General features: G+C 38.6%; 1 protein-coding gene across 2 annotated transcripts in view; it reads left to right on the top strand.

Annotated features, from left to right (window-relative positions):
• The window catches only part of heg1 (heart development protein with EGF-like domains 1), a 77,955-nt gene that overhangs the window by 46,474 nt on the left and 5,855 nt on the right, over nucleotides 1–25,626 (top strand). The window contains exons 3-12 of one of the 2 annotated variants that reach the window (XM_043693960.2): nucleotides 4,610–4,723; nucleotides 6,792–6,914; nucleotides 8,268–8,353; nucleotides 12,863–12,921; nucleotides 13,046–13,203; nucleotides 15,435–15,569; nucleotides 17,137–17,179; nucleotides 17,278–17,315; nucleotides 20,109–20,196; nucleotides 24,026–24,203. In XM_043693960.2, the coding sequence (XP_043549895.2) occupies nucleotides 4,610–4,723; nucleotides 6,792–6,914; nucleotides 8,268–8,353; nucleotides 12,863–12,921; nucleotides 13,046–13,203; nucleotides 15,435–15,569; nucleotides 17,137–17,179; nucleotides 17,278–17,315; nucleotides 20,109–20,196; nucleotides 24,026–24,203 (1,022 nt within the window). The remainder of the gene's footprint in view (nucleotides 1–4,609; nucleotides 4,724–6,791; nucleotides 6,915–8,267; nucleotides 8,354–12,862; nucleotides 12,922–13,045; nucleotides 13,204–15,434; nucleotides 15,570–17,136; nucleotides 17,180–17,277; nucleotides 17,316–20,108; nucleotides 20,197–24,025; nucleotides 24,204–25,626) is intronic. The other variant, XM_087989173.1, reaches the window with a different exon arrangement.

Below are 25,626 nucleotides of genomic sequence, written 5' to 3'. Positions count from 1 at the left end.
TCAAGGATGTTGGGTAGATTGCCCATTGTGTCCAGGGATGTGCCGGGTAGGTGGATTAGCCAGGGGAAATGCAGGGTTCCAGGGTTAGGATAAAAGGGTGGGTCTGGGTGGGATGCTCTTTGGAGGGATGGTGTGGACTTGATGGGCCAAATGACCTGCTTCCACTCTGAAGGGATTCTACGATTGTGAAGGCAGAGCGGGTGGTACTTTGACAATTGACAACAGGCACCACAAAACCCTGGAGAATGTGATGAAAGTATCACGTATCAAAACACAATGTTTAAATTTGGATTTAATCAGTATGAGGATGAAAGCTGGCCTCATATTTACAAATGAAGTCACTGTGCCTGCAGATGAAGTAAATGGGGATCAAAGTTGGCATAATGGCTTTGACAACACAGGAACACAAGCAGGAGTAGCTATAGGAAATCTACTGGTTTTATTTGAATAGTTGGGAGTGAAACAGTAGAGCAGTGTTGGAGTGGAGCAATGACAAGGTGATGGATCACAGAAAAGAGATGATTGAGAAGGATGGAGTGATTAATTGTGTCACTCAATAGTGAATCTCTTTGATGACACTATTGACAGTAGTCCCAGCAGAACCTATCATTCCAGCTGAAGATTCATAGCATTGAAACTGGAAAACAGAGGGAATGACGAGAAAATGGAAAATGATTACAAATAATAAAGATTGAATTTAGAAACTATTTGATGCTATGATAATTGCAATTACTTTCCTTCTATTAAAATTCTGTATAATACAAGTCAGATAAACAACCTCTCCAGATGGGTAAATGACAAAATGTTATTCACAGGACATAATAGCATTTTTGGGTTTACCACATATGAGTGGAATAGAATGAGAAATCGGGTGTCCTTGTGCTCTTTTTGAAATTTGAGTCATATAGAAGATACTTTAGTGTCACTGAGCAGGTCATGGGGGAAATGAAAAGGAAAAGGTAGCTTTTCTGGTGCCTAATATCTCCTAGCGACTGTCTATTGGGCCTATAGCAATGGCGTGGGAATAAGCTGTACATCTGCTTTCATGTTTGTAGTGGTGTCAGATCAAGTGGATGACGAAGTGCTTGAAATATACTGGAAAGAAAAAAAACTGAAAATGTCTCTAACAAGTAATTTTTTAAAGAAACTATTCTTGTTCTTTCTAAATTGATTTTAAAAAATAGTTTTGCAGAAAACAAGAAATAAATCTGATATTACTGTGACTGAGCCTCAATATTATAAAAGTCTGCAAGAATCATTATCATTCAAATCATGAATTTACTGAAGTGAAGCAAGATGCACCCGAAACCCAATCAGTTTTGCTCAGTTTTTGCTGATTTATCCAAAATGTCACTGTTGAACCTGGTCACCACCTTCTCCAAGGCCATTACCAATGGGCAATAAATGCTGGGCTAACCAGTGATACCCACATCCCATGAGCAAATAAAACAAAAGTAAAATTCAGCATTGATATTTTGAGGTAAGAATTGTTCTTTTTAATGGAAGTATCTTCAATGACATGATTCCATTACACTGTTGTTTTCTCATGAAATCATTTACAATGTGGACATCTGAAGCATTGTTTTAATTATTTTATTTAATATTAAAAGGGAAAACTACTTATAAAGCAGTGAATGTGAATATACATGTATAGACAGCCAAGAACTCCTTTGAATTATAACTAATCAGATGTTGCTTCAGCCATACTTCAAGTCATGATGGTTTTAATCACTGTATGAGATATGTCAGTTTATAAAGTTCTGCACTGAAACTGAATGAGGCAGTATTTTGCTGTGTATATGCAATGCAGGATAAAATATGAAGTCATTATTTGACTTGTGCGGGTTAAATATGTCTAAAACCCACACTTAACATCCACATTTTTTACTGATGCTGTAATACTGGAAGGTTTAACAAGTTGTTATTCCTCCAATGCAGTTGTGATTTATTTATTTTTTTCATAGACTGGACCTGGCAAGTGTTAGCTTCATGGATGATATTGATACTCACAATATAACCGCAGTGTTACTGATATGTCGCCAAGCACAATATAATCTACTCCATAAAAGTATATCCCTGATCCAAGAATAGAATTCCAATCTACCAAATCACTTCCCATTCACCTCCCATTCGATTTTGATCCAGACACAGCATTTATTTTGCAATCATTGTCTGAGTGTATAACACTCCCTTGTTATTTGTACTTCAAACTTAACACTCAACATTAGCAGGCAAGCATTGTGGTGATTTTTCACAAACTGCCCTATGATTATACTGTATCCTATTTTGGTTTGTTGAGATCATTTTTTGATGACTAGTGATATGAAGCATGTTATTATACCTAAAGCAATCAGTATTTATTAAACAATTCATGATTAAAATGACTCTTTATGGAGTATTTGACATTTTTAATTGTTACAAGAACAATTAGTAGGATATAAAATAATTTTTGAATTGAAGTGTTTAAAAACCAACTGCATCAAGGCTGATTTCAAATGCATTTGGTTGATTTGCCGAATACACTTTATTTTAGTTCTGTTGCATATACTGCAGTGTGTACATGTTCAGAATACACTGTACCTTCCAAACTATTTCAGAGTATTTCTGAGCAACAAAGAAAATCACCTCAGCTGAAAAGTCACAAAAATACAGAAATCTAAGTTGTTTGCAGAATTGCATTAGTATGAAGTTCCAAATAGCCAAAATTTACAATAATTTAGAAACTTGTACATACATTTTTTTATCAGTAAAACAGTTACTTATGCTAAAATCAAAGTCACCTGGAGTTTTGGAGTCAGTCTGTTACTAAAAGGATTATAATTCAAGATAAAAAAGTTTATCAATGTCTTCTTATTCAATTATTTAATCCTTAGATTTCTAATCAACTTTTGATGCATCATTAATAGTTCCTGTTCATCAGAATTCATTAGTATTAGAAAGTGGCTGCTTTACTTTTAAACACACCAATAACTATTCTGACCCTAGTGTAACTGTATTGCAAAAATTAATTGTAGTTACTAGGTTAATTACATCAATAGAAGTAGATATTAGAGCATTGTCAATTGTAACATTTTGTGCTTGAAAGAAAGAAGCAGCCTATGCATTATCTAACAAAGTATTAGAGAAACATCCATTTTTCAATCTCTTGATCTTCTAATCTATTTTATTAATTATAATTGCTTGCAGTGTATCTGTGTCAGCCACCGGGCAGCCCCAAATCACTTGTAACATTTCCTGGGTCTTTCTTTTCAGAAAGCCAGCCTACAGCTCATTAAACATTCACTATGTGCAACACATCCTAACCTTGATAGAGCGAAGCCAAATAGGATTCAGATTTTATTTTTAGATTTTAATTTTAGTTTTAATGAAATCGTTTACCTTGTGAAAGATGCAATTAGATTTTACAATCTTTTCCTGTAATTAAAAAGACAGCATACAGAAGCATATTTTGAAAACAGCCAATCTCAATCAGCATCAAAACAATATTCAATAAAATATTTTCAGAGATAAGCCTTTCATGGATTTTGGAAGAAACTTTATAGACGGTTTCTTCACACTGAGCTGAAAAATGCTTTGCATTCCTGTCATAGGCATACTAGATACAAGGACATCTTGGAAAATAAAGTGAAGATATGTAATATTTCTGGATAATGGGAGAGATTATTAATGTGACAACATCCTACATAATAGTGTCTCTTCTATTGAAAACTAGTATGTAGGAGGTAATCAGAGAGCGAGAAGGATGCAAACCAGCTGCAGCAACCAACTGACTTGAACCAAAGCATCCTGCAAAGTAATGAGTATCTGAATAACCACAAATAAAACCAGATAAAACTTTTGAGTTCTTAGCCATTCTTAAAATATGTGCATCTGGTTGTTAACTCTTAACTACTGATGGTGTGCGTGCTGTATATTTAACTCTATAATTGATAAATAAGGATATTTTGTACAATGATCCTTGCATTTTCAGATCAGAGCCAAAATACAAAAACTCCTGTAAATGAAGGCTATTTATCTTTATCTACAGCATTTGGTTTGATGTGGAATTGATGTTTCTAAAGAAAACCGTTGGAGGGCAGTGGTTAAATCACTCAATGGAACTGTACCATCATTCACTTTATTTTATTACCTTTTGCAATATAAGCCATATCATAACATTCTGAAAGGTTTATATTCACAATATTTTTCCTGTTTGCTAACCATTTTTATGTAATGTTCTTAGCTTATGTGGTCAGTCTTCACTTTCTAAGAAATGTTAGTAGATATATGTTGTCTAGAATCATGCATTTTATTTGAAAACTGTTGGTTTCTTTATATCTGTGTAATGTAATTATTGCAAACATTGTATTCAAGTACTCATGCAGTGCGCTGGAATAGCATTCAGACAGAAAATAAACGAAGTTAACAATTGAGAAGTTTCATTTCTTTCAGCTCAATATTCCCTTTTAAATTGCTAAACTTGCACTTTCTTTTGCCTTTAGCAGATGGCTGATTTGTCTTCAATGAACGGGTTGCTAATATTGCAAATATATAGGAATATAAGATGAAACAAGAAGTCTACTGGCCAGTCAACTCAATGTTAATAAATTGTTTACTTTCTTTGAAACAGAGAATCTTTGCATCTCAAATCCTTGTCTTAATGGAGGCACTTGTATCAGTCATTGTAACAAATGTAAAAAGTGTGTATGCCCATCCAACTGGCAAGGAGTGAACTGCAGCAAAGGTAACATTTTCTCCTATGAACTGTTACAAGACTTCTGTAAGAGCAATGCATCATTCCAACAAAATTGGAATAAGACCATGAGTGGAATTCCAACCCCTCCCCCCCCAACCATCCCCCCTGCTGAAGCATTTGCAATAAGGTTGGAGTCCATTAACAATATTAAAGTCAGTGAGCCCTTAAGGCTAAATGGATCAAACTGCATGGGAGAAAGTGGGAACAAAGTGCTGAGCTGAATAATCAGCCATGGTCAATTTGAATAGTGAAGCAGGCATTGGAAAAGCAATGTTAACTATACGGAGGCTAGCAGCCCTCCAGTTATCACAATGAGGGAGCATTAAGAAAGCAAGCTAAGTGGCATAAGATGCATCTTGTGTAATTGCAACAGCTGCATGTGTGTCCCTGTGCAAAGCATCCTAGTTTCAACCTAGGTTGAAGATCAGAGGGGAAAAGTTTAAAGGAGATGTATGATGAAAGTATTTTATACAGAGGGTAGTAGATACCTGGAGCACACTGCCTGGGGAGGTGGTTGAAGCAGATATAATAACAAAGTTTAAGAGGCATTTAGACCGACACATGAACAGGCAGAGAAGAGAGGGATATGGACCATGTGCATAATCCAGTGGGATTGGTTTAGAATAGCATCACAATTGGCTGAAAGGCCTGTTCCTGTGCTGTACAGTTCTGTGTTCTATTACTCATCTATGTGCTACCTCTCATTCACAACATCCAACATGTTGACAACATTCAGCTCTCCCTCTCAATTCAACAACAGTAGAAGAATTATCAGACTATTGTCCAACATCCAATACTGGGTGGGCAGCAACTTACTCCAGTTAAATATTGGGGAGAGCGAAACCATTGATATTAGTCCCATTACAAACTCCATTCCATGGCTATCAATTTATTTCCTGGCAACTATTTTGACCTGAATCAAATTGTTAACCATCAGATTTGCTTCTGATCGCATATCTCTGCCATCACCAAGACAATCTATTTTCAGCACCGTTGCTACCGATTGACTTGGTATACCAATGCAAGGATCATTTAAAAAAAAATTTTTTTAATTAAATTTAAATTTTAAATTTTAATTTTTTTCCCCTTATGAAAGGCTCTGGCCCGCAACTTTGATTCTCCTGCTCCTCGGATGCTACCTGACCTGCTGTGCTTTTCCAGCAGCACGCTCTTGACTCTGATCTCCAGCTTCTGCAGACCTCACTTTCTCCTAGACCAATGCAGTCAAAGCCAGTTGCCAACTTAGAACCTTTGTAAAGTTGAAACCAGCCAAAACCCTGGTGCCATTACCCTTATTCGCAGTCATTTTCATTCATCATCCTTGTATTCACTCATATTGACAACCAAGTCAAGCAATATTTCAATGTAAACATTCCTTGTTTTCAAATTCATCCATGGCCTTACTTGTCCATGCATCTGTAATTCCCTCAAATCACACAATCCTGCGAAATAGCCGTGCTCATCTAATTCTCAATTCTTGAGCATCCAGATTTTACTTGCTCCATTGTTAGGATCCATGCTATCACTTGCCTAACCACAAGCTTTAGCTACACTCCATTTTCTGTCTCTCTCCCTTGCTTTCTTCCTTAAAACCTACCTCTGACTAACCGTTTGGTCATTTGCCCTAATATCTCCTAATGTGATTCTGTCCAATGTTGTTTTCATAAAGCTGTTGTGCAGTTCTTAGGAATGTTCTGTTTCATCAAAGGTGCCAGTTAAGTACATGTTGTCATTGTCCATTCAACAGGTAGTGCAGCAAGTGACTTGGTCCAACTTTCAACACAGTCTAGAATGCTAGTAGGAAATGAAGAATAAAGGAAATGCTTCATATCCTCATGACAGAAATAAAAACAAATAAAAATTCATGTCATCACTAAATTTAGAAATGATCAATTAATTATAGTATGGCATCTTCATGTAGTTCACTTAACATATCTTATTTTACTTTGTATTATTGTGTCACTTAATGAAATAAACTTTTTTTAAACTATGTTTCTTTGTTACTTCTTATCCAGTTTTAATTCTTCCTTTGTAATTTGTTCTTTTCTGTAAGCAGATGTGGATGAATGTCGTTCAAATCCATGTCCATCTCGGGCACAATGTATTAATAATTTGGGCTCCTTCACTTGCAAATGTTACCCCGGTTACTATCTTGAGAAGGGAACAAGATGCACTTTGGGTAAGAAAATGATTTGTTTGTCTGGAGATGCAATTTGTGGAGCCCTTAGCTTCTGTCATGCAAGAGACATTAGAAACGAATTTTAAAAAGCTTAAGTTTGCTTCCATCTGACTTCTCCACTGCCATCCTCATTAGCCAAAACATTTGCACAACCACACGAATTGCAATTGCAACATATGTCACCATAAGAGAATCAGAAAATCACAGAATTTTTGCAGCAGAATGCCTGTCTGTAAGAGCTACTCATCTAATCCTGCTTCCAAGTAGCCCTGGAATTTTTTTTCCAAGTAATCATCCAATTCTCTTTTAGACTTGCCTCCATCGCATTCTCAAGTAAGGCATTCCAGATCCTAATCACTCAATCTGTAAAAATACTTTCCTGATGTGCACTTCACTTGTTTTGCCATTCAGCTTGTATCAATGTCTTCTGATTCTAGGCTGTTTTGCAAATAGCTTTTTTCTCCCTGTCTATTTTGTCCAGACTGTGTATTATTTTGGATACCTGTATCAAATCTCCTCTTAGTGGGAGAACAGCTCCAGCAACTCCAGTACCTGAATTCACCTGAGACCGTTCTCTTTTTTTTTGTATCTTTACATCCTTTTCCAGCATCCACAGTATTTTGCTTTTAATTGATTGATTTATGTTATATAGTGTGTGCTGCCTTGTATCTTGTAAGTGTGTGGGTTCTTACATGGTCTAGTGCATCTGAGGGTAGTCACTTTCTGGTATTACAAGAAGAGTTTTTAAACAAATCTAGCTTATTGCATTTCTGTAGCTATTTACAGATTATAGGAATGCGCTCTATACGACTAGGAAAACTGATCGGAGAACTTTGCCTTCAGTCCATTCATGTAATGTGGGCTTCACTGATTGGGCCAGCATTTATTGTCTATTCTTAGTTGCTCTTGTGCAGGTAGTGCTGAGCTACTACAGTTCATTTGATGTACGAAGAGGCACAGAGCTATTAGGGAGGGAGTTCCAGGATTTTGACCCAGCTGCAATGAAAGAATGCGATATGCTGCCAAGTCAGAATGTCATGCGTCTTGGAGAGGAACTTGCAGGTGATAGTGACCTCAAGTATCTGCTGCCCTTATGCTTCTAAGTGGTGTTGTTTAAGTGAAAAGTTGTTCGGCAGGACACCAGCCAAAAGCTCCTGATTTCTTTTTTGAATAATTGTTTGCATATCTTTGTAGACTAGTGTGACTTGTTTTGACATCTAATAGAATGCACCTTAGCACCTCCCAATGCTGCACTGAAGATTGGAAGTTTAGTAAAGCCATATCTGAATAATTTGTTTTTTTTAGTTTTGCACAGGTAGTTGTTAAATGTAATCTATTTTTATTGTTCCATAGCAAGGACCTTTGCAGGTGTTTTCTACAGTGGCAATAAATCCCATGTGTCAAGAATACAGGATCTAGAAAGTGAAATTTTAAAAATGGTAAGTTTTGCTTGCAAAACAGTGATGATATGAACAATCTCTGGTTTTAATTTTTGTTTCTCCATTTAGTGACCAATGTTGGTTAACATTTCTTATTTAGCTCGGTTATACATAACTCCATAATCTGCTTCCCCCTTGCACTGACTTCTAAAGTACCTTTCCATCTTTATTTAAAATATTGTAAAATATGAAAGATAAATTTGTTAAACACCAACAAAAAAGGAAATATGCTGTTTGCCCGCCATTTACATGTGTGTGATCAGTGCTGAAAAATGTGTTGCTGGAAAAGCGCAGCAGGTCAGGCAGCATCCAAGGAGCAGGAGAATTGACGTTTTGGGAAAAAGCCCTTCTTCAGAAATGTGATCAATGTTTGGTATATTTAGCATGACATGCCTGCCTCAGTGCAGTATTGATCTCATTATGCAATGGCATCTGGCTCCATGTTGAAAATATGCTGTCAGCAGCTTGGCAAGAAGTTATCAGTTAGTATTGTCTCCCTTGTGTCTTTATACAGTCTTCATGTTTGCTTTTGTCTCAAAATTTTCTTGGATGATTCTTCATGTAATAATTTTCCAACTTGATTTTTTTTTTGCTTTTCTTGTTCTTTCCAACCTTAGGAAAATGTTATGAGGTTGAAGATGTTGCCAAGTACCAAAGGTGTGAGGCAATGAAGTTGGCTAAAACATTGCAGCCTGCAACAGGCACTGCAAATTTCATATAAAAATTGCATGAAAGAAATAGTGCTTGGGGAGGAACTACAAATGTAGATTTCTTCAAACTTTAAATATCTGAAGAAATTTATTGTTGTCTTTTGTTACATCGGTGGCATTTTAGCTTAACCTTCTACATACGTACATGCCAAACAAAATGGTATATTTCAATTGTTTAATATAACTCAGACGAACCAAAGTACAAATTTGTTACTAAATTACAGTGCAGATTAATCATGCAAATAATGGACCCAGCTCTTATGAAGTAAACATTACTTTGTGGCAAGCAAACATGTGATTAGAATTCCTCCATTTCATGTCAATTGATTCTGCAGCTGTTTTTAGGACAGGAAATAAAATTCTGGTGTTTTATTAAATTTATTGAATAATTACATGTACCATAATTCACAAGTAGTGAGGACTAGAGACTTCAGTATGCAAGAATTTAAATATATGAACATCTAACCACCTGAATTTGCATTTGAGGGTGGTGGTGATGGTGTGTGTGTGTGTGTGTGTGTGTGTGTGGGGTGGGGATGATGTTGTACTTACATATGCTGGGAAAATACAGTATCAAGTATAATATTGTTTTCTTAACATGTTGCAACTCCCAGTAATTTTGATGGAGAAGTCTTGGCTAGAGTTTTGGGTCTCAATTTGATGCAGCCCACAAACCATTTGGGAGCCTGTTTCAGGTCTGAATGAGATTATCAATGCAATCAATGCAAAATATGATGATTGAATAGGACATCAGGGAGAAATTATAGAGTGAGGCAGTTCCTGTTGTTGCATATGTGGTGGAATGTGCAGAGAAGAGCTCGTGCATTGGCACACAGTGGTCACTACCTGATCAGAGCTCTCAGTGTTTCATGTGGAGGCACAGAGGCATTTGTGCAAGGGTAAGTTTGGGCAAAGCAAGGGTACCAGGCAGTCATTCCTACATTGCTGGTAGCAAGCAAGGCCATCACTGACCTTTGGGCCCAGTTGTTTTGGTGGTAACAAATAGTTGATGAGGAGCATTCTGCCAGCAACACCTGCTGTGCCTTGGTGCAGATAGACACAGAGGTGATGCCCAAGGGCAGGGAGAACATGAGGGTGTTATGCTCACTGTGCTGAAGACTCAAAACCTCCTCGCTATGTCAGAGCAGTAGTACTGCCGAAGGCTGCATCTGTTGAAGGTGGTTGTTGATGTGTGTGTCCTCATGAGGGTGAACTGCAAACCTCATTGGGCACATGGCCTTAGCCTGCCAACAGCTGTGCAAACAACAGTGACCGTGAACTTTATTTTATTTCAAAGGACGGCAATGAACTTATGGAGCACTTCCCCTATTCGGCTTTGCCCCGGCAACATTGCTGCTCTGACATATTCACATGCTGAGTCTTTAACATATTTTAGGAGTAGCCACCCATCATAATATCAGCAGGTTGATAGCATCCATGTTTGAAAGGAGATCAGAGTACTGTGAGTCTCTGTTTAAAGTTCAGAAATAGAAACAGAAATTGCTGGTTAAACACAGTAGGTCTGGAAGTGTCTGTGGAGAGAATGCAGTATTAGCATTTTGGGTCCACTGACTCTTCTTTCGTTTTTGGTTATTTTTTCATTCACGAGCTTTCAGAATGCTCCTCATCAACAATTTGTCACCACCAAAACAACTGGGCCCAAAGGTCAGTGATGGCCTTGCTTTCTACAGCAATGTAGGATGGTGATGCTGGCTAGGCCAACATTAGTTGCCTACTGCTTTAACTTTGATAGGTTAATTGGGCTGTAATCCTGTTGAACATTGTGAGATTGATTTTAAAGTTTTCAAAGTTGAAACTTTATTGCTGGAACAGCACAGCAGGTCAGGCAGCATCCAGGGAACAGGAGATTCGACGTTTCGGGCACAGGCCCTTCTTCAGGAATGAGCTGAAGAAGGGCCTGTGCCCGAAACGTCGAATCTCCTGTTCCCTGGATGCTGCCTGACCTGCTGTGCTGTTCCAGCAATAAAGTTTCAACTTTGATCTCCAGCATCTGCAGACCTCACTTTCTCTTTAAAGTTTTCAACCTGACTTGATTGGCACCATTTTGTTGGCGCACCTCCTGATCTCTGACTGTCTAACTTGAGGCCATTCCCTCTGATTTGCAACCTTTTTTTAGGTTATTTGTCTGTGGGATTGGAATATTGCTGGATGGGCCAGTATTTATACCCTTCCCTGGTTGCCCTGGCAATTTGGTGGTGAGCTGCCTTCTTGAACCCCTGCAGTCTATTTGGTGTAGGTAGACCCACAGTGCTGTTCCCCCCATCAGAAATTCAGAAGTAGGAGTGTTTGTTGATGATTGCACAGTGATCAGCATCGTTCACGACTTGTCAGATACAGAAGGAATCCATATCGAAATGCAGTAACAGAGGGTGTTCCAAGATTTTGACTCAGTGACACTGAAGAAATGGCAACATGTTTCCAAGTCAACATGGTGAATGGCCTAGAGGGAAACTTGTAGATGGTGGTATTCCCATGTATATGCTTGTCTTTCTAGATTATTGTGGTCAAGACCTTGGAAGGTGCTGCCTGAGGACCCTCATTGAATCCCTGCAGTGTAGATAGTACACACTGCTGCTACTGAGTGCTGGTGGTGGACAGAGTAAATGTTTCTGGATGTGTTTCTAATTAAGCAGTCTTTGCCCTGGATGTGCCAAGTGTCTTGAGACTTAACTGCACTGTTTAACATTTGAGAGTTGCTTGAAAGCTGCACTCGTCCAGGCAAGTGGGGAGTATTTTATCACAGTCCTGATTTGTGTTTTGTTGACAGTTAATGGACTTTGGGAAGTCAGGTGGTCAGTTACTTGTAGGATTCCTAGCCACTGATCTGCTCTTGTAGCCACAGTATTTATATGTCCAGGCCAGTTCAGTTTCTGGTCAATCATTACCCCTAGGATGCTAATCGTAGGAGTTTGAGTGATGGTAATTACACCTATGTCAAGAGTCAATAGTTGGATTCTCTCATGTTGGAGATAGTCATTGTGTGGCACCTGAATGGTGCAAATGTTACTTGCCATGTAGCAACCCAAGGCTGGACATTGTCCAGGTCTTGTTGCACTTCGCCATAGACTGCTTAATTGTTTGAGCAGCTGTGAATGATGTTGAACATTGTGCAGGCTTTGCTTTTAATTTGATAATGGTCTATCCCTCGGACAGATAATGCTCCCAACTTGCTCAACCTGGGCTTGGGCTTTATTGAAATGCCTCACTGCTGCAGGTTCCTTTGCAGGGTGTGTCTGCTGATAGTCCAAACTAATTCAACTCATTAAAGTGACTTGTGCACATGATCAAAAGTACAGTGGGAAGCAGTGTAAACCCTCACTGCAGTGAATCAAATTAATAAACTGAAATAGAACTTACATCTCTGAATTGTTTGACTGAATTTGGTTTTTTTCTGTAAGGATCCCTCTGTCAATAGAATGACCGGAGCTGAGAAATTGATGGATAATTCAGTCTTGTACATGCTTTCCTATTTGCACTATCAGTCACCACACTTTAGTCTGTTTTAGTGGAAGAGGTGGATAAAGGGTTGCTCTGGAGGGATTACAATAAACTTGGAGAAGTCGACAGCTTTAAATCATTACGAAGCTTGGGTCCAAGGATAACATTTTTCTGAATGGGAGCCAATTCATGTTCTGTGTTTGAATTTAAGAGCCAATGAAAATGTCATTTAGAGTTGAGATAGTCTCTGGGTTTGGTTCAGGAATCTATCCTGTTAAGAGGTTTTTTAAAACAAGTATAGCTATTAGGTATTACATATGTTTTGTTTCTTTTACCATAGGTTAATGCATCTCTCTTTTCTTTAAATGGATACTACACATCTGTTATTGCAGATTTAAGGTAAGATAAAACAAATTGTATTGAATTGGTGAAAGCCCCAATGTAACTTAATAATCACATAAATATCTGATGAACTTTAACTAAACTGGGTGACAATACTAACAATTTAACATGTTGTTTGCAGTGAGACTGAAGACAGTGTGTCTGTCTTGAACATGTTTGTACTCCCAGCCAATGTGACAGGACCTGAGGTACTGAGTAGTGTGCAAAATTACATTGAGCGTTGCAGATCTAAGACTGGAAGCTGCCAGTTTGTTATGAATTATCAGCTATCATATAAAGGTAAAAACAAAACAGCCTTTCATGTAGCCACTGTTACAGTCAATACAATCAATCTTCTGCTTTTTAGTTGTGATGACCTAACAATAGATTAAGTACTAATTTAATCCAATAGATGTAAACCACTGATAACTACTTCCTATACTTCAACACAGAGTTGCAGGTGCTGGTGTTAGACTGGGGTGGAGAAAGTTAAAAATCATACAACACCAGGTTATAATCCAACAAGTTTATGTCGAAGCACTAGCTTTTGGAGTGCCATTCCAAAGGAACAACCTTCTTCGTTCCTAAAGCTGCAATTTCTCTATAGCCTTCCAAATACTTTCTCTTTAAATGATTATTTAATTCCCATTTGAAAACCATAATTGAATCTGTCTCTGTCACACTCTTAGGCAGTGTATTCCAGATTCTATCTCCCTGGTTCCAAAATAAAAAGGTTTCCTCATGTTGCTGTTGCTTTTTTTTTTACCAATTACATAAATCTGTATCCTTTGGTTCTGAGCCTTCTTTCAATGGAAATAGGTTTTCCGTTTTTCCCAATTTACCCCATCTAAACACCTCATGGTTTTGAATATTCTTATAGCGTTTTCTCTCTTCCAAGGACAACAGACAACAGCTTCTCCGAATTAACAGTGTAATAAAAAAATTTAAGAATGGTTATAGCATAGGAGGAAACCATTCAGACTGTCAAGCTTGTGCAGTGCTCTCTAACAGCCACTCAAGCAATGGGACCCTTTCTTCATAGCTATGCATTTTTGTTCTCTCTTCAGTTATTCATCCAATACCTTTCTGAAAACTCTCCTTTTTGAACAAGAGGACTTTTTTGTATTCATCATGTTGATACTTAGCCTGGCAATGAAGCTGGAAATCTTATAGAGCTATTTTGGAATCCATGATTATTTGTATTTCCAGGGTGGCAATAGTATGAGCCAGCTTCAGGCTGTGTACTGGTTAATCATACATCTTGAATTTAACCTCAACTTACTTGCCTGCCACAACAGCATGAAATTTCTACTTCCCACTACAGCCATCATTTTGATCTCTTTAACTATAACATTTTGTACCATGTAACATGAATAAAACCACAAATTACATACACTTAGGTTTGGGCTCTGTAATTGTTCATCACATCTCTCGTTGATGGGCTAAAATAGTAGAATTTTACTCCACTATAATAATGCAAAGGACTACAGATGCTAGAAATCTGAAACAAAAGCAGTAATTAATGGACAACTCAGCAGGTCAGGAAACATCTGATGAGAGAAAGAACAGTTAACATTTTGGGTCCAGAGACTCCTCTTCAGAGCTAGTTCTGCAATTTTTAACATTGTTTCAGAATTTTACTGCGTGCTGGGTTAAACTCAGACTGATGCCTATGCACTGTTTAATGCTTTCTGTTAAGTCAAGTTAATCCTCTTTCAAAGCTACCAAAACAAGAATGTATTAAGATTGCTTCCTGCCACAAACCTACAATTTAAAATTCTTATGCATCAGGTCACTGAAGAAGTATTGCCATTTTAATGTAAGATGTCATTTTTCCATCCTTACAGTGTGTTGAATAATTTACAGAATGAAAATAAAAGATGGGGCTGTTTCACAAGTATTGAGTTATAGTATTGATTAATACAATAATAGTGTTGAGTTATAGAATTGAGGTATCCAGGAATGTTATGCGTATTTGCTGTTGTTGGTATGTAAGATGTCACCCTGTATTTTAACCTTCATTAATTAATAATAAACTTGTCTTTATGATTCTAATGATTAATCTGTGCAATTAATTTATAATTTCTATTACTATGTTCAGTTAGAGATTGATTTGGAGATGCCAGTGTTGGATTGGGGTGTACAAAGTTAGAAATCACTCAACACCAGGTTATAGTCCAACAGGTTTAATTGGAAGCACTAACTTTCGGAGCGACGCTCCTTCATCAGGTGATAGTGGAGGACACAAACCACCTGATGAAGGAGCGTCGCTCCGAAAGCTAGTGCTTCCAATTAAACCTGTTGGACTATATTCTGGTGTTGTGTGATTTTTAACTTTGTACAGTTAGAGATTATTTGCTTTAATTACCATCTTTGATTTTAATAGATTTGTTGTATTCGGGATCCGTGAATCCCTTTTAAAAAAGTGGAGATTTGAAATTAACAAATACAATCCATTGAAATTGACAAGTAGAATTTGGAGATTGAAACTAAATATGGATTACTAAATAAATACTATTTTTCATTCACAGCTGAAAAATTATGTAGCTTGAAAGTGCCTGAATGTGACAATGCAACTGCAGAATGCTTTGATCATGATGGGATTGCAGACTGCCAGTGTAAAGATGGTTACTTCAAATATACCACCATGGATCCTTCATGTCGAGGTGTGTTATGCTAACAGTTGAACTGCAACAATGACTATTCGCTATGTTTTATGATGATAAAAGCGAGGGGAAGGGCTATTGTGGCCCAATGATAGGGTCCCTACCTCTAAGCTAGGAGGGCTGGATTAAACTTTCACCTGTTCCAGAGGAGTGTATAGCATATCTGAACAGGTTGATGGAAAAATAGCTAAAATGCGAAACAGCCAGACAAGGGTTTTTGAAATGCAGTAGATTTAGGGGTTTTTGAAACCCCTAAATCTGAACCAGAAAACCCTGGTTCAAGTCCCATTTGCTCCAAATGAGTGCAATAGGTATCAATGCATTTCTTAACTGGTTGATTAGAAAATATTTAAAAATCTAGGCAGAAAGGTAAGCTGTAAGGAAGACACAGAGAGGGTGCAATGACATACAGACAGGTTAAGTGGGCGGGCAACACAATGGCAGATGAAATATAATGTGCGGAAATGTGAAGCTAATCTCTTTCTCTGTAAGAATGGAAAAGCAGAACATGTTTTAAAATGTGTAAGATTTGCAAATATTGATGCCCTGAGAGATTGTGGGCATGTATGTACCAGGAATGCATTGTGGACAATCCTACAACATGATGTGGAGATAATGGAGGTATTGGACTAGAGTGGACAAAGTCAGAAGTCACACAACACTAGGTTGTAGTCCAACCGGTTTATTTAAAGGAACTGTACCCCAAATCTTGTGGTTTCAAATAAATCTGTTGGACTATTGTGTTATGTGACTTCTGACTTTGGCCCTGCAGCAGACAGGCTGCAACGGTTCAAAAATGTGGCTCACAACTATTTTCTCCAGGGGAATTAGGGATGAATAATAAATACTAGCGTGCAGTTACAGAAAGCAATTAGAAAGGCATAAGGCATATTGTCATTTATCACAAGGGCGCTGGAATACAACAATAGCCTTATGCAATTGTACAGGGTTTTGGTAGTATCAGACCTTGAATACTCTGTGCATTTTGGGTCTTCACTTTAAGGAACAATATACTTGTATTAGAAGCAGTAAATTGAAGACACATTGAATTGGTGCATGGGGTGAGAGAGGCTGAATAAGTTGGGCCTAGCTTCTTCAGAGTTTCGAGGAATGACAGCTGACCAAATTGATCATACAAGTTCCTGAAGGGGCTTGTTGGTTGGATGCTGGGAGATTTTTTCCACTGGTTGGTACATCTAAACCTTGAGGGGTCACTCACAAGAAAAAGGGCCAATCATTTAGCACAGAGACATTTCTTCACTCAAAATATTGTGAATCTTTGCAATTCTCCCCCCAAGAGGATTGTGGATGCTCGAGTGCTGAATACATTTAAGGCTGCAATAGACTGAGTTTTATTCCCTGTGTGAGTCCAGAGATATGGGGAGTGGGCAGGAAGGTGGATTTGAAGCACAAGATGAACCATGATCATAATGAATGGCAGAATGGGTTTCCACAGAGGGTATGGTCCATTCCTGCTGCTAACCTGCAGTCATGTATGAATGAAGATATGGAAATCATTTTAATGTTTTGGTAGTGGCATACAGTCACTTTTATTTTTTAATTTCAGCATGCGATGATGGCTACAAATTAGAGAATGGAACTTGTGCTCCGTAAGTGGATTGCAAAATTATCCTAGCCTTGATCACAAATTTAACAAATCATTATCTGGTGAAAAATTATATTGATTTCTCTTTGTTGTAACTCACAGTTGTATGTTCGGATTTGGAGGATTCAACTGCAAAAATCGTAAGTAACCAGGTTTTCTTTAATGTTTTGTATAACGTGAAATGAGACACCACAGTTCAGTTGCTCCAGCTATGGCATTCATGATACATTAATGAACATAGTGAGGAACCATGGGACATAAATTATTCATATAAAATGTCAATGTTGATGTGAACCTCCCAAAAGATTGACATTATAAATAGGAAATAGATTGACTCCTACCTTTTTTTCATTAGCTTTCTGTTAATGCCGTGATTTAGGTAACATTTTTTAATAGGATATGAGCAGCATTGGCAAGGCTAGTATTTACTGTCCATCCCCAATTCCCCTGGGGAAAGTAATGATGAGCCACATTTATGAACTGTTGCAGGATGTCTGATGTAGGGACATCCACAATGCTATTACGGAGCAAGTTCCAGAATTACGACCCAACCACAGTGAAGGAAAGTGGATATAGTTCTGAGTCAGGGTGGTGTGGTGACTTGGAGAGGAACCTGATATGGTGGTATTCTATTGTATTTGTGGCTCATTGTGCCTCACAGTGCAAGGGATCCAGGTTCGAATCCACCCTCGGTTGACTGTTTGTGTGGAGTTTGCACATTTTTCCCATGTCTGCATGGGTTTCCTCTGGGTGCTCCAGCTTCCTCTCTCAATCCAAAGATATGCAGATTAGGTGGATTGGCCATGCAGAATTAGATTAGATTTTAGATTAGATTACAGTGTGGAAACAGGCCCTTCGGCCCAACAAGTCCACACCGACCCGCCGAAGCGAAACCCACCCATACCCCTACATTTACCCCTTACCTAACACTATGGGCATTTTAGTATGGCCAATTCACCTGACCCTGCACATCTTTGGACTGTGGGAGGAAACCGGAGCACCCGGAGGAAACCCACGCAGACACGGGGAGAACGTGCAAACTCCACACAGTCAGTCGCCTGAGGCGGGAATTGAACCCGGGTCTCTGGCGCTGTGAGGCAGCAGTGCTAACCACTGTGCCACCGTGCCGCCCACAAATTGTCCATAGTGTCCAGGGATACGCAGGCTAGGCGGATTAGCCATGGGAAATGCAGGGTCACAGGGACAGGGTAGGTTTGTGGGTCTGCGTGGGATGCTCTTTGGAAGGTTGGTGTAGATTTGATGGCCTGCTTGCACACTGTAGGGATTTTCTAATTATATGATCTGCATCACTTGTTTTTCGAGGTGGGAGAAGTCATGGGTTAGGAAGGTGTAATTGAAGAAGGCTTGCTAATTTGCTGCCATGTATATTGTAGATGGTACTGCTACTTTGCCTACTATGCAACAATATTGGGGAGAATGAATATTTAAGGTATTGCTGCTGGGACTTATACAGGTCCTGGTGCTTTTTGTGGCATATAGAAGCGAATCACCCCACAAATAAAAGTTTTCATTTCTCTTTTGTGTCCTCCACTACATGCGTGTAATTTTCACTGGTTGGAGAGAACACAGCTTTGGTGATGGAGGTGTCAATGATGGATGGCAGCAACCCTGGATGTGGACTCAGGTTTTTCGTCCTTAGTGTTTCAACATGTTTTGTTACAGCTCACTGGTCTGACCACAAGGGGGAGACAAATTCACAGTCTTGACAAGAATAGTAACGTCTACATTTTTATGCAAAGACCACGGTTGAACTTTGGCACTGTTTCTACAAATAGGTTTGCCTTCAGAATTGTAAAGGATCAATTAAAATATGTTTTGACATGTGTTTTATATAAATTAATTTGCCTTATGTTTAACATCTTAAACACTTAAACATGCTTGCCCAGTAATTCACCAGTTATCAGATTGCTTTCCTTCTAAAATATGCAAATAAAGAAGTTTGTCTGGTAGAGCACCTGCTGGTGCTATTTGGTCCAAATTCGACTGCAGTTTCACTGAGAAGTCAGGAAATGGGGTACAACAAAATAACAACTACAATTACCGAAGTAACCCCATTCAAAAAAAGAACTCAACAGAGATTGTTATCTTTTATATGTAGCTGATGATCAGTGAGTAGTGTCGTTACGGCATTGTGCAAGAGACATGATTGTGTGGGGCAGAAATCAATATTTTCGTAAACTTTTTAGCTTTCTTCTGCACCTTCTCTGAGGCCTGTATGCAGCATGTCCATGCTGCGAACAGCTTTGCCCTGCCAAGCATGCCACCCTGCGCTGGCCCTCAGAGCAGCCATTTGGCTGTGCTGTTTAGAAGGAATGCTGGTTTAAATGAATCTAACATAGATTGACTGCACAGGCCTTTGCCACATGCTACGTTATATTGATACACCTAGCAGGCCGCAGCATCTTTAGGCTGTTCAGAAGAACTTATTTAAAAAATCATTTGTTCTGGGGATGGGCCTGTTGCTAGCTAAGTCTGTACTTTGTTGCCCATCCCTAATTGCCCTGGGGATAGTCGTGGTGAACTATTTTCAGTCCTTGGTTGTGCACCATTTAGCATTCTGCAGGCAGCTCTGAATTATCAATTTCAGTGCACCTTCCATGTTTTACATGACAGTTTTAACTGCTTTGCTTCGAATTAGGGATAAACATGTCATGCCTTTAGTTTCAATTGATCAAATCAAGCATTCACATCAGTGATGAAGAAAAATGAGAAAACTCAAAAGGGCTGACATCAGTAGTTAATCCCAACTGAGATACATAATGACTTTCTGTTTCACAAATTATAAACATAGGAAATCTAACACATTTGTGAAATGTTGATTTTAAATTGGTTGAGTTTGGTGCATTAAAGATTAGGAAAAATAAAATGCTATTTTCTTTTTAATTCATTTCATTTTCTTATCTTTTTTTAAGCTTACAAGCTTATCACTGTGGTGATTGCTGCAGCTGGAGGAGGCTTGCTCCTTATCTTGGGAATTGCATTAACTATCACATGTTGCAGGTGTGTACTGGGGATCAACCTTTGCTCTGATCGACTGTTTGTGTCACAGCCTGGTAATGTGAGCAGTTGCAATTTGTTGGAATATTTGTACAGGATGGCTTGTAAATATGTACATAAAATTATATATGGAATTCAGAATAAGGCCACAGTACACTTTAGATTTTCCCATGATAAGAGCAATGAATATGTTGTTTGCATAGTCATTGGAATTTTCCATTTGTGCTACAGCTTTGAACATAGCCTGAAATATACCTGTATTTTCATAACACCAGTAGTGTTTTCAGTTGCTCTCAAACACTTTTATCTGTGGACTACTTAGGTAGAGCAAGTGTTGCTACCAGTCTGACCTCGCTAGTTTTAACTTGGCACTACAAAAATCTCATCAGATTTAATGGAATTTGTTGGAACTCTAAATATTTTGCTGCGGTATTGCAACTAGATTGTTAAACTTACATGGAATGTTTTGTAAAATTAAAAATGAAACGTAACTCATTAATTCGTACAAGAATCAATTGACGTTTTTATGCATATACTGCAAATATGAACACATAAATTAGGAGCAGAAATACATTCAGCTCTCAAGCCCACTCTGTCATTCGATAAGATCATCATGAGGCTGAAGGAACACAGCAAGCCAGGCAGCATTACGAGGTGGAGAAGACAATGTTTCAGGTATAACCCAATCCTTCTCCATCTCCTGATGCTTCCTGGCTTGCTGTGTTCCTCCAGCCTCCTGCTTATCTGCTTAGGATTCCAGCATCTACAGTTATTTTGTCTCTAATTTCATAAGATCACAGCTGATCTGAATGTAACCTTAAATATATATTCCTGGCAACACATGATAACTTTTCACTTCCTTACATAACAAGAAATACATATTTTCCTTTAAAATATTCTTGTTGCTGGCTATTATGATGACTTGTGCTGTGCACACGCAAGACCCAGTCTAGTTCTGTGAAGTCATGTTGTTTTGTGAGGATGAGAATTCTGGCCTGTTCTTGCATGTCACCTCAACTGTCGGGTTGCCTTCAGTGACTTGTGTTTTGCACACATCTGTAGACTGCCAGAGGTCTACAGGCCAGACTGTGTAAAACACTCAAACAAAAGCAAAGTATTAAGGATGCTAGAGATTTGAAATAGAAACAGAAAGTGCTCGAGAAAATCAGCAGGTCTGGCAGATTCTGTGGATAGAGAAACAGAATTAACGTTTCAAGTCAGATTTGACTCTTCTTCAGAGTGGTTCTGTTGTTCTGAAAAAGAGTCATCTCAGATTTGCCGAGAGTCATAGAGTCATACAGCACATAAGCAGACCTCTTGGTCCAACAGTCCATGCTGACCATGATTCCAATCTAAACTAATCTCACCTACCTGCACTTGGCCCATATTCCTCCAAACATTTGTTATTGACGTATTTATCCAAATGTATTTTAAATGTTGTAGCTGTGCCTGCATCTGTCACTTCCTTTGGAAGTTGATTCCACATATGAACCACTCTTTGTGTAAGCAGAATTGACCCTCATGTCTTTCTAAAATCTTTCTCCCATCACCTCAAAAATATGCCCCCTACTCTTGAAATCTCCAAACCTAGGGAAACGCCACCTGCCATTCACCCTATCTATACCCGTCATCATTTTATAGACCTCTAAAAGATCATCCTTCCAACTCTTATGCTCCAGTGATAAAAGTTCCAGCCTATTCAGCCTCCATTCCTGGCAACATCTTGGTAAATCTCGTCTGAACCCACTCCTGCTTAATAATATCCTTCCTTTATCATGGTGACCAGAATTGAACACAATACTCCAAAAGGTGCCTCACCAACATATTGTGCAACCTCAACATGACATCCTAACTCCATACTCAAAGGTCTGACCAATGAAGGCAAGCATGCCAAATGCCTTCTTAACCACCATGTCTAAATGTGACACAGACTTCAAAGAATTATGTGCCTGAACCCCTAGGTCTCTCTGTTCAACAATACTACCTAAGGCTATAACTTTAATTGTATAAGTCCTGTCCTTGTTTGTTTTACTGAAATGCAATACCTTGCATGTATGCAAATTAAATACCATCTGCTACCCTTCAGTGCATTGACCCAATTGATCAAGATCTCATTGTAATCTTAGATAACCAACTTCACTGTTGACTATACCACCAATTTTGGTGGCATCTGCAAACCTACTAACTATACCTTATATATTCTCATCTAAATGGCTTTGAAATGTTAACTCAGTTTTTCTGTCTTCATAATTGCTGCAAGATCTGCTGAGTTTCTTCAGCACATTGTTTTTATTTGAGAACCACCAACCAGTATCATGACAGTGCAGAAAGTTTCCACATTGCTTTGCCTAATATTATGAGAGGTTATTAAAAAGAATTGGCTGTCAAAATCAGTTGAATAGAATAGTTAAAATTCTGATGAGTACTGTGGAATCAATTTCAGTGCTCAAACTGTTTCAGAATAGTATTATAAATCCTTCAGAACACTGATTTATAGTGCTAACCTTCAACTTTCTCCAGTGCAAGGATCTGTGTAACATGACCATTCTGTAAATGACCAACAAATTACAATTGAAAGCAAGTTGACTAAATAAGAGGAAATCTCATTGGGGCAAGACAGTGGCGTAGTGGTAAGACCCAGGCTAATGTTGCTGGGATGTGACATCAAATTGCAATTTGATGGTGGTGGAATTGCAATTCACTTAGTAAATCTGGAATTGAAAGCCAGCCTTAGTAATGTGACCATGAAACTGTCATTCCTGTAAAATCCCATCTAGTTAATTTATGCCCTTGAGGGAAGCAAATCTGCCACCCACCCTGGTCTGACCCACATGTGAATTCACACCCATAGCAATGTAGTTGACTCTTAACTGCCTTTGAAGTGCCAGCAAGCTACTCAGTTCAAGGGCAGTTTAGGATGAACAACAAATGTTGCTAGAAACACACACATCCATGAAAAGATTCAAGAAAGAAAAGTTCCATCTTCTAGGCATTCTATCATTGAAATATTCCAGAAAATATGTTCTGAAACTAAGGTGACAATTCAAGCAGCTGCTGATATGGAGGAATCTTCAATAATTGACAACTGCTCCAAAGGAATTACCATACCAGTAGCCTATAAGGAACAAGGAGCGTTAGCAGCTAAATATTAAAATTGTATTCTTATCTCAAACTGAGCAGTACCATCGGCAATAAACTAGCAAGAAAACAAATAAAACAATGAAATAATTGCAAAGAGACCAGTATCCCATCACCAAGTCACCCTTTATTTACACATGCACAGTATATGGCCAGTTCAGAACCAGTCCCTGGAATGAGGAGACTCTTTGAGATCCCTGAATACATCTGTCAGTCAGAGCTCCCTGACTGGCTCAGGTCAACACCCCTAATCAGTGAACTCGTACTCAATGAGATCTACCTGGTCAACGTCCTTCCAATCACTCCATTCCTCCCCCATAAGTCCGAGGATGTCAGCCTGTTCTTGTCTTTGCAGCTTGTTCTGGGATGTTTGTTGTTCTGAAGAAGAGTATTATCAGATTTATGGAGTCATAGAGTCATACAGCATGGAAACAGACTCCATGATCCAACCAATCCATGCTAACCATAATCCCAAACTAAACTAGACCCACGTGCCTGTACATGGCCCATATCCTTCAATCATGTCTTATTCGTATACTTATCTAAATGTCTTTTAAATGTTCTAACTGTACCTGCAATCATCACTTCATCTCGAAGTTCATTCCATACGTTATCTGTTATTTCCCAAATCTTTGCTCTGTTTGAATGCTATCATTGTGACCACATTTTTCATTCTACATTTACTTTTTCTCAGGAGAGACAAGAATGATATCAGCAAATTAATCTTCAAGAGTGCCGATTTTCAGCGATCACCATATGCTGAGTTCCCCAAAAATCCCCGGATATCTGTGGAGTGGGGTCGGGAAACAATAGAGATGCAGGAGAATGGAAGCACAAAAAACCTTTTGCAGATGACTGATGTGTACTATTCAGTAAGTATCACCCCAGAATAAAAATTTGGATTATTTTATATTAGGGATGGAAAATGAGCACCAATACAATACCAAAATTAATCAGTAGCCTGGATCTTCTGCAACCATTGCTAGGTTGTTACTGCACTTCCACCTTTGCCTTCTCCAATGCTCCTTCACGTTTCTGGCTGAGGTCTTCTGAGTCTGGGCTCCCCAGAAATGCAGAGCGCATGAAGAATTTATGGAAAACTTCTAACAGGATTAGAAAGGAGAGATACATGAAGGATGTTCCTGATGACCAGGGAGTCCAAAAGCAGGGGTCACAGTTTAAGAATAAGGAGTAGATATTTTAGCACAGAGTAAGGAGGAATTTCTTCACCCAGAATGTTGTGAGCCTATGAAATTCTCTGCCAGTAGAAACTGTTGAGGCCAAAACATTGAAGAATTTCAAGAAAGATATAGCTACAGTTCTTCACTCTAAAGGGATCAAAGGATATAGGGAGAAAATTGGAACAGGGTACTGCATTGGATGATCACCCATGATTATATTGAATGTTAGAGAAGGCTTGGAGAGCCAATTAGGCTACTCCTGCTCCTATATTCCTTGTTTCTATCAAAATACTGTAGTGTTGAGGGGAAGACTGGTCACTCTCCCCTTTTCAGCATTGGGCTATTCTAAGACAGTTGATAGGCCCAGTGTAGATATTTGTGAATAGGTGATTGTATGAATGAATAAATGAGTGAATAGGAAGAGTGGTAGGACAGGTTGAGGAAGTGGATATGATGCTAAGATGGCACTTGATTGGGTGATGTGTAAGGTGACAGGTGGGCAGCAAGAGATGTGATTTGGGTGTGAATCACCTGCTCTATTTGATGACGTAGTTGCAATAATGCCCAGAGCATAACTTGGGGAACTTTCAAAGGTGTGAATAAATGATTGACCTTGATTCTAGCAGGAACTATTCTTGATTTTAAGTGACTAACGTCACATACCATATGTTTAACTGGCAGAGGTAGTTTGGCACAAGCTGACGGGAAGGCCCACAAACTTACTGTAATTACCTGATTGCTGTGAAGACTTTAAAGGGAAATGGTTTTGATTGACTTGACATTTTATTTAGTTTAAGATAAAGTTACATCAATAACTTGCTGTCAGTAAATGAGAGTTAACAACAGGATTAAAGAGAGAACATTATATTGGGAAATGTGACGTTCTTCTCATTGGTTGAAAGAACAGAAAAGCAGAACATATTCAAAAGGCATAAAAGTTGCTTGAAACAGACACTTGGGTGTCCTTGTACAAGGAACACAGAAAATTAACACAGAGGTACAGCTGGCAATTCATAAGTTGGTCTTTATACAAAATGGTTGAAGTACAAAAATGATAAGTCTTGAGAAAATGAACAGGGCTTTGATGATGGCATTGGTGGAGTACTGTGTATCA

This window comes from Chiloscyllium plagiosum, unplaced genomic scaffold (genome assembly GCF_037043375.1).
Source record: "Chiloscyllium plagiosum isolate Xiang-an unplaced genomic scaffold, Cpla_swu_hap1 HiC_scaffold_7, whole genome shotgun sequence".
NCBI classification, from domain to species: Eukaryota; Metazoa; Chordata; class Chondrichthyes; order Orectolobiformes; family Hemiscylliidae; genus Chiloscyllium; species Chiloscyllium plagiosum.
Note: the sequence above shows the minus strand (reverse complement) of the source record. Positions and strands in the feature narration are given on the sequence as shown.